Source organism: Ipomoea triloba, chromosome 1, assembly GCF_003576645.1.
Source record: "Ipomoea triloba cultivar NCNSP0323 chromosome 1, ASM357664v1".
NCBI lineage: Eukaryota > Viridiplantae > Streptophyta > Magnoliopsida > Solanales > Convolvulaceae > Ipomoea > Ipomoea triloba.
This window is the reverse complement of record NC_044916.1, coordinates 26,288,140-26,297,233: the sequence shown is the minus strand read 5'-3', so window position 1 is coordinate 26,297,233 and position 9,094 is coordinate 26,288,140. Positions and strand designations below refer to the sequence as shown.

Genomic DNA, 9,094 nt, shown 5'->3' with positions numbered 1-9,094 from the left:
TTTGGGGGGGGGGGGGGGGGGGGGATATACTTCTCACACACATGCATATTCATGTGTGTATCTATATGTGTAGTTATGTATGCAGGTATGTAGTAGTGTCTTTGTCTGTGTGTGTTATTCCATTGTCTTTTATCAGCTTAACTTGAATTGATTTTTAACTTTATAGGTTTCAGACAAAGATGAAAGTGCCAAGAATGAAAGCAGAAAGAGAATGATAATAGAGGTGAATGTAAATACTAACTTTCAGCTATGAATGGCAACTAGGCAGGGGCAGGGGCATATTCCCCACCCCGCTCCGCATGCACTAGAGGGAAAGAATTCCTTCCCATCCCATATTTTGGTTTCTCACATATTTTCCTTCCGCCTAACTGGCGGGTGGTGGCTATTTGTTAGTACCACTAGTTCCCACCAACTAACATGATCTGCATTGCTGATTTGCTGTTAGTGCATATTATATAATTATTTATAATATATATGTATGTGTGTGTGTGAGTGAGAACTTTTTTTTTTTTTTTATATAAATACTGTGGACAGGGATTGAAAAAAAGTCCCGACCTCCATTCCCCAAATTTTATCCCCATTGAGGTCAGGTGAAATTGCTAATCCCTATTTTCAGCTCATTGCACCTAAATGTCGTTCCTAATATCTGCCTGCCATTAGGTACAGGAAACTGATGGAAAGGAAGGCACTGAGCTAGAAGAAGATAGGATAAAAATAGCAAAGGTAGAGAGCTGCAATTTCCACCTTATCTAATTTTGTTTTGAGTGAACTATTAGATAAGAAGAAAAGTAGGAGTGGAACTTTTTGTGAATATTAACAATTGGTGAACTGCAATCTAGTATAAAGCATTTTCTAAAACTGTGGTCCAAAGTTTCTTATCATCTGAATTTAAAATCCTTTTGCATGTACCATGCTCTTAAGGTAAAAAATGTATAATGTATTCCTGTGATCATTCATAGATAAAAGCACAATGGTCCATGTTGTCAAGCATTTTTAAATGCTATTTAAACAGAGTTTCAGGTTAAGTGGATCTATATGTGTATTTCTCACTTGATTTCAATATTGTCTAGACATCTGCCTCAATCAAGGGACCTGAGGTGGAGATAGCATTCTCTATTGTTGATGTGAAGTCCCATTACAAGGTAAGGTCTCTCCACAACCACAATGTCATAGTCATGAACCTGCCCCCCCACTATTTCATTCTTCATTGTAAATTTAGAAGATTACATTTTTAGTATTGGTTTTGTTCAAGCTGTTTTCATTAAAAGCTTTTGATCTCTGTTCCTTTTTATAGAAACTTGGATTAAATTTCTATGAAACAGTGCTTTACTATTAAGTTCTTTTTCTATTAGGATGCCAAATTATTACCAAAATGGAAGGCGTTTCAGACAACAATATACCTTGAACAGGTGAGTTGTTGAATTAATTTTATGTGTTTGTACTGGGACACCATTTGCTAGATACAAAGTTGTGATGGTTACCAAATACCAAGATACAGTATAAAGCTAAAATAAACTTACAGGTTCACTGAGCACATGTTGACAATTGGGCCAGTTCAGAGCATTCCGTTAGGTTCTAATATCATGAAATGTGTAGTTTCAAGGATCACTTGGTTTTAGGGATGGCAATTTCAATTTGACTCTTGGGTATTCACTTGAATCCACTCTGCATTGATCGGGTTTTTTTTTGGTTGATAGCATGTGGTGGGTCAAGAGTGGGTTTTAAAAACTTAAACCTTTGGCAGGTTTGGTGGGGTGCGGATTTTTTGTACAAAACCTGCATAGAACCCACCCAGCCCACCATATTATTATTATTTTAGTATATATAAAAATATGTTTATTTACTTATTTATATATAAAATTAACTAATAAATAGTAAAATAAGTACTAATAGTTACTCCGTACTTAAAGTCTACAAGAAATATAACTCAATTAAATTTTACTTTTTTTAAAAAAGTTTTAAATAATAAGTTTATTTGAAAAAATGTACAACTTAATTATTATATTTGAATATTTTTATTATTTTTATGTTTTAATATAGCTAGTGAATGTCATATGGAAAATAGTTTAAATATTATTACTTTACAAAACTTTTAATAAGATAAAAAATGGTGGGTATCCATAGTGGGTACCCGAATCCGGTGGGGACGAGGGTAGGTTTTGATCTATTGTAATCCCCGCTTGGCTTCATTCTTTTTCATTTTGCAACTTAAGGGGATGGGATTTGAACCCGAACCAGAGTCCTAGGAAGTGGATTATGTACTGCTGTGCTAAACCCCAACCTCGAACTTCTTTTTTGTACTAAATTCCGAAGTCCACCTATCATTTATATTGTACTGCTTCTGGATAAGTATTTTCATAGTAGAAATGTATTTGTTTTACCACTTTTTGACAACTGACAAATGCCGCATTTGCTCTGAAGCTAATGCAGTCCTTATTGATTGTATTCTTTGTTTTCAGGATGAAGGAATTCTTGACTCAGAAAAGATTGCTGCATTTGATTTTGATGGTTGTCTTGCAAAGACATCTGTAAAGAGGTATGTTTTATTCATGGAACGAGATACCTTAACTGTTTCTCTAGTATTCAATTCTTAATTATTTCTCAACACTACAAGCAAAACTCATTCTTATAGACAACAGAAATGAATTGCTGGCTGATGAACTCAGTTATTGAATTATAATTGCTGACTTTTCCATTTCATGTTAAGAATTGGTGCAAATGCTTGGTCTCTTATGTACCCTTCAATACCAGAGAAACTTCAGAGCTTGTATAATGATGGCTATAAGCTGGTTTGTATTTTAATCTCTTTGAAAGTAGTACTTTATAATTTTATGCTCTGCATCAATCTTGTCAAAGTTGATTATATATCATATCTAGATTATTTGGAGGTATGTGTGATCTCAAGCAATTGCCTTATTCGTGAATTATACTTGGTTGTTACAAAAAGGTAATCTTTACCAATGAATCCAATATAGAGCGCTGGAAGAATAAGAGGCAGACAGCTGTGGACTCTAAAATTGGTCGACTTGAAGGCTTCATTAAACTCGTGAAGGTCCCAATTCAGGTGATTTGTTCCCATATTTTGTTTAGTCACATTCATCAATTTCTGGAGTAGTTGTACTTGTGTGATATACTTGCTCTGAAAGTGTTTCTTTTAGTACCTTGTGAAGCATACAAGTACCTTTTCACCATTTTGTGAATGCAGGTCTTCATTGCTTGTGGCTCAAGTAATGAACCAGCAGATCCCTTTCGTAAACCAAAGATTGGGATGTGGAATCTTTTGAAGAATCACTTCAATTCTGGACTGCCAATTGACATGGATAAGTTAATCTCCCTCCTGGATTGATTGTTTGATCTGCAATATTTTACCATTACATGCATTGTCTAACATATTCCTCATTTTCAAATTTCAACTCTAGATCCTTTTATGTCGGTGATGCTGCTGGTAGGAAGGATGATCATAGTGATGCAGACATTAAATTTGCAGAGGTAACACATATTTCGAGTTGCTTAGAGGAATATAGTAGTGCATATTGATTTATTATATTCTTAGAGTCCACAATCTGAATAGTGAATAGAGGAGGCATTATCACTAATAGACTTGGTATATTTTTCTGGAACCATTCAACTAAGTCATGCTAAGCTCATTCCCCTTTTGGACTGCAGGCCATTGGACTGAAGTTTTACCTTCCCGAGGATTTCTTTTCAACTTAGAAATATTTTTCACTCGAAAGAGCGTAATCCGACTGTCAAGGGAACTGCTGTAGCTTAACTATGCCTTCACCCCTTGTGTATAAATTGCAAATACAGTAGTGTAGTATGGTCTAAACACTATCTAGAGGTATTTTTCCCTGTGGAATGATGTTGCTGCCTTTTTATTTATTACATTGCTGAGAGTTGCTTTAATTTTCAAGCACCAGCAAGTATCATTTTCTCAACAATGATCTCATGGCACGAATTAATCTGCCATAATGCGTTTGATCTTCTTTGAGAAAAGAGCTATTATGACCATTTGATGGAATTATTTGTGAATTTGTTGAACATCTATATTGGCCTTATAGAATTTAATATTGGACATCTTACACAAAAACTTGCATGCTTGCATAATATAACCTAACCAAAGAGATGATGTTTGTGTTTTGGTACATAGTTGTCTAACCTTATTACTTTTCCCTTCCAATCTCACCTTCTACTAATGCATGTCTGGTCAGAACAATTTCCTTCACCAGATTCTTGTAAGTGAAGGGCCTGACAGCTGATCGCAGGAATAGCTCAGGAGGGATTTTACTTTTCTTTATCTTCTTCTTCCATGGACCAATTCCAATATACTTCCATTCTTCTGGACTAACTTTTGCCCTAACACCTCTCAATGCCAGCTCATCCCCATCGTCTTTACTAACACCCTTCGCATCTCCATCTCTAACTCTCTGTTTTCTACTCTCTTCATATGCTTTCATCTGTTCTTCATAGTGCTCATCAGTTTTCTCCATATATTTCTTTGCAAACTTCTCCATTGCTTCAGTGCTAGTCATTGCCTTCTTAAACTCATCTTCCCAAAACTTAGGATCCTCTTCTGGATCCTCATCATCTTCCTCTTCCTCTGCAGCGTCGTCTTGATTGCCATCTTCATCGTCATCTTCACCATCTTCATTTTCGTAATCTTCAATCCAGTCCACAATCTCGACCTCCCCCTTCTTACTACCTCCTCGATAATAATCATCATCGTCTGGTGCATCGCACCCCAACTCCATCTCCTCCGACCTTGTCTTCCACTCCCTCGTGTAAGGGTGCAACAATGGCACCGGGTGGTTCTGCAGCAAGAACTCCAAACACTTTGATTTCTTCTCCTCGCTCAACTTCTCATAAGCTTTCACCACATCATCCACGAACGCCTTAGGGTTCACCTTCACAATCTTACACAACCCGGCAAAATAAGTGCACAACTCTATAGATCCATCGTCCTTGTTCAACTCGAACAAGAAATCATGTTCAGTCTGTGGATCAAGCAATGGCGTCAAGGCCTTGAAAAACTCGTCCTGTGGCTCAAACCTGCATTGGTACACCGGCCTCTTAACATATACTATGTCAGGCCTCATCCAAGCTGCACATCGAGTAATCGACCTTCTCGAGTAATTCCCAAGCCTTCCCATCAAATTCCATTTATCCAACCTCTGATTCCCAGCCTCAACAACAACCTCAGACACCAAAGTCCACTGCTCCCATGCCAAATCCGAGGTCTTCCACCTTGGATGCCTAACAAACACCCAAAAGTACCTACGGCCTACGTTTTCATCCATTGCATTCAATCCTTTAAGAAAATCCTGAGTCATATCAAACTGCTCAATCTTATCCCACTCTTCTTGGTCTTTAACCTCTCCCATCATCGTCACGCATTCATCTGACATTCCACCCCGAATCGGGTCGCCCAAAACCACCCCGCGCCAGGAATACGGCCCGAATTCTCCATACTTGTACCAGTCATAAGGGTGCTTAAGATTTGGGTCGTCCTTCTCCATGAACCTCACCATTCTATCGTACCCCAACCCAATCATCTGAAGCTCCTCTTCCGAGAAGTTATTGGGGTAGTTCCCGTGCGGATTCTTGAGCCTGTAGAACAAGCTCTCCGCCATTTTCTTGCTTCTCATGCGGGCGTTCCGCTTCGCCTCCCGCCGGACCTCGGCGTTCCCTTCGATGCGCCCCTTGGAGGGCTTCCCTTTGCTCCTGCCGGCGAAGGCTCTGATATCTCTTCCCTTGCTCGCATTTTGGGATTGGATAACTAGGGATTTTGAGGTCTTGGCAGAGGAGGAGGGGATTGGAATAATGCCTCTAAGAAGAGGGTTTGGGAATTTGGGTAGAAATGAGGTGAATAGAGGATGAGGAGGGTTTAGGGTTTTAGGTACAGTAAGGTTCTGAGTCTGCATTTCGGGAAGGAGTCTGGAGCAGATTAATATTCTATCTGGATCTGAATACAACAAAAAGGGACAATGATTAAATATGTAAGGTAAGTAAACTATCAAACTTTTAAAAAGTTTCAAATAAGTTATTAAACTTGAAAAAAAAAATGCAATTAAACCTTGCTTACCCTTAGGGGTGGAAATAGGCTAGGCCGAGCCGGGCTTTAGAAATTTAGGCCTGGACCTGCTATGGAAATGTAAAGCCTGAGCCTGGGTCTGGGCTTGCATGTAGGCTTTATTTTAGGCTCAAGCCTGAGCCTACAATTGGCCTGACCTGGCCTGAAGCCTTTTAAAAAGCCTATTTAACATATAGGCTTTTTAAAAGGCTTCTAAATAGATCCTAAATAGGGCTTTGAGCCTATTTAAGGCCTACATTTTTAAACCTTTTAAAAGGATTAGAAACACTGTAGACAAACAGATATTAAGGAAAAAGGCATTGATATCTGCCTCAAATGTAATCAGGAAACAATAACACATATGCCTGAAAAAGTAATTTTAGGCATACTGAACATGCATATAATGTTATGTCAGCCATCACCTTAACATAGAGACTTTTCAACAGCGCTAACTGGGCAATCAATTGCATTTAATATTTTGATTTAGAGCTGTCAATCTGTCATGAATTGAAACTTAAAATGATGATTGTTTTAAGATCAATTATGTTTAACATGGAGCAAAATTAGTAGCAGCAGCAGTAATAGTAGTAAAATAACCATATTCAAAGCAATTTCCAGTTTTCCACCAATAACAGAGACTTTGTAGCTTGTTGCAAGTTGTATATACTCTTGCAGATCTATAGAAGGAAAATGAACAGAGACTTCATTGTTAAAGACAAATAAAGTAAACTAAACCAAATATTAAACATAGAGAAAACTAGAAAAGAAAGGTGACACGGACACCATAAGTCTACATGAAAAACCTCCTTTAAAGTTCATGAAGAAAACCAGTTTTGTCACTATCTACTCATGGGAAAATCCACATCCACAACTAGCACATATTAGACATGTAGTGCATTAAGGGTGTGGCAGCAACTTTACAGAGCAGATAAGAGCAGCCACCATATTAGAGCTCATACTATTATACTGTATACATGTAAAAAATTTACAAAAACTAACTAAGTTTATATTTCATAATGAATGAAAAAGCCATAAAAGTTCATATTTCATAATATGATATCCAACACCACAAGTAAAAGTTCTTAATACAAAATTAAACAATACAAGTTCGTAATACATATTTCTAAATTCTAAACAGCAATTTCTAGTAATTGGTAATTGCACAGAAGGAAGAAGTGGGGGCTTGGGAATTAGAATCATGTTAATATACCATTAGGATCATTTAAACACTATGAGAAACCACTTTAAAAACTAGAAAAGCAACAAAGGATGCAGAAAATCAGCTCCCACATTAAAAAGAACACTGGAGGACAGTATGAATTATTTTGGAAAACATCAAACGCACATACATAACAACATCGAGCACAGAGAACGACACATAATTGCACAGTGATTACATTTTATGCCAACTAATAACAATCAAAGTTTGAAAATTTAGATTGTATACAATATATTTCTTTATTAAGGAGAATTATACTATATGGTCTGTATTTAAGAAACTAAACAGACCACTTAAACACTTTGATTAACCACTTTTAAAACTGGAAAAGCACTAAAAGATGCAGAACACCAGTTTCAACATTAAAAAGAATTGCGAAGGACACTATGAATTATTTGAAAAAACCTAAAAGCACAGTAGGAACCAGTGTTGAAGTAATTTTGATAACTCAATTACAGCATTGCAATTTGCAAACCACCCCCCCCCCCCAAGTCCACCCTCACGCAATTATTTAGTATACAGCACCGAATAGAAATAAAAAATATGGATACTTTACTACACAATTGAGCTTATTTAAAAGGCAGTGCTATAACTGAATTGAATATATCCAAAACAGATGGAGCAAACTATGATTGAACACTTGAAACACTAAAAGGAATACCGAACTGAGGGTTGTTTTCAAAAACTAAAATCAGACTTCATACAGCTTTTGAATTAATTCTGAAGACTCGATAAGGAGTTCGATGATGGCACCTGTGACGTGGCGGTAGCAGGTGCTGGCGATAGCCTTGGCGCGGAGGACGGAACAGAGCTCGACGGTAGTGACTGGACCGTGAAAGTTTCCCACCCCCAACTGTGCAACCCAACTCTAATCTGTAAAATATTATATTATAACTAAGCGCACAAAAAATAACCCTACCACCGGTCAGCAATTAAAACGCCATATCCCAAAATTACCCTCCAAATAAATATTTCCCCAAATATCTCGCCTAAAAATGGGTATTTTAGCAAACAATCCCTTTTAATCTATACCATTGATCTCCCCATTTAAAAGGTCAGGAACTGTGCACATGAACTCATATAATAAAAAGGCCTCATTTGAATAGTAATAAAAATGTAATTTTAAGTAATAACCAAACAACATAAACATCACATTAACCAGCAACTATTACGAATAATTTAAACTTTTAAAAAGTAAAATATAACCAACCGATGAAAAAGCTACTCCAAGTAAATTTTTACCAAACACCCTCTTTAACTTTTAAATTTTAATAATTTATATTAATAAATTAACTACATCTTAATAATAATTTGAAATATATTAATATGTAAAGTGTTACTTCTCTTTTCATACTTAATAATAATAAGTTGAAATAATTTTATCTCATGTTACATTCTTTAAAAGCAATTAAAATAAAATGAGAATTAAGAAATACCATAAAAGTTGAGAGAAAGTGTAGTAATGTAATAGAGGATGAAAGAAAGTGATTGATTGGACTATAGAAAAGCAAGTGGTGTAGTTCGAGCAATATAATAATATATGCAAACATTTTTTAATTTCAAAACATTATACAACATGATAATTTGATAATTTTTTAAATAGATATTAATCTCTATTCATGTGATATAAATAATTAATAATGTTTATTATTTCTCCAAATCGTAATACAAACAGAAATTGAAACAATTAAAAATAACATCTAATAACGGTCAATTAAAAAAAATTAGGAACAATGTTCAAATTGACCCCTGAACGTAACCTGAAAGTGCAATTAGGCCACTGAACGAAAAAAAAAAAGTGCAAT

The 9,094-nt window shown here is 36.2% G+C and overlaps 2 protein-coding genes across 7 annotated transcripts in view; one reads left to right on the top strand and one right to left on the bottom strand.

Moving 5' to 3' along the window:
* Nucleotides 1-4,045, top strand: part of LOC116024266 (polynucleotide 3'-phosphatase ZDP) — a 6,565-nt gene extending 2,520 nt beyond the window's left edge. Inside the window, exons 3-13 of one of the 4 annotated variants that reach the window (XM_031265167.1) lie at nt 167-223; nt 535-585; nt 667-723; nt 1,071-1,142; nt 1,353-1,409; nt 2,460-2,536; nt 2,708-2,789; nt 2,948-3,064; nt 3,206-3,324; nt 3,420-3,489; nt 3,667-4,045. In XM_031265167.1, coding sequence (XP_031121027.1) covers nt 167-223; nt 535-585; nt 667-723; nt 1,071-1,142; nt 1,353-1,409; nt 2,460-2,536; nt 2,708-2,789; nt 2,948-3,064; nt 3,206-3,324; nt 3,420-3,489; nt 3,667-3,714 — 807 coding nt within the window. In that variant the 3' untranslated portion in view covers nt 3,715-4,045. Of the gene's footprint in view, nt 1-166; nt 224-534; nt 586-660; nt 724-1,070; nt 1,143-1,352; nt 1,410-2,459; nt 2,537-2,707; nt 2,790-2,947; nt 3,065-3,205; nt 3,325-3,419; nt 3,490-3,666 lie in introns of all 4 variants that reach the window. The other 3 variants (XM_031265159.1, XM_031265181.1, XM_031265175.1) reach the window with 3 other exon arrangements.
* LOC116024244 lies at nt 4,025-8,179 on the bottom strand. 3 transcript variants are annotated; one of them, XM_031265143.1, is made up of 3 exons: nt 8,043-8,139; nt 6,083-6,138; nt 4,025-5,962 (listed from the first exon to the last, which is right to left on the bottom strand). In XM_031265143.1, the coding sequence occupies exon 3, from the start codon at nt 5,919-5,921 to the stop codon at nt 4,164-4,166; it is 1,758 nt and encodes a 585-aa protein (XP_031121003.1). In that variant the 5' UTR covers nt 5,922-5,962; nt 6,083-6,138; nt 8,043-8,139; the 3' UTR covers nt 4,025-4,163. The 3 variants fall into 3 exon arrangements, with proteins under 3 accessions (XP_031121003.1, XP_031120996.1, XP_031121009.1); XM_031265136.1 differs by lacking the exon at nt 6,083-6,138 and having other exon boundaries at nt 8,043-8,179; XM_031265149.1 differs by lacking the exon at nt 8,043-8,139 and having other exon boundaries at nt 6,083-6,155.
* Nucleotides 8,180-9,094: the final 915 nt, after the last annotated feature.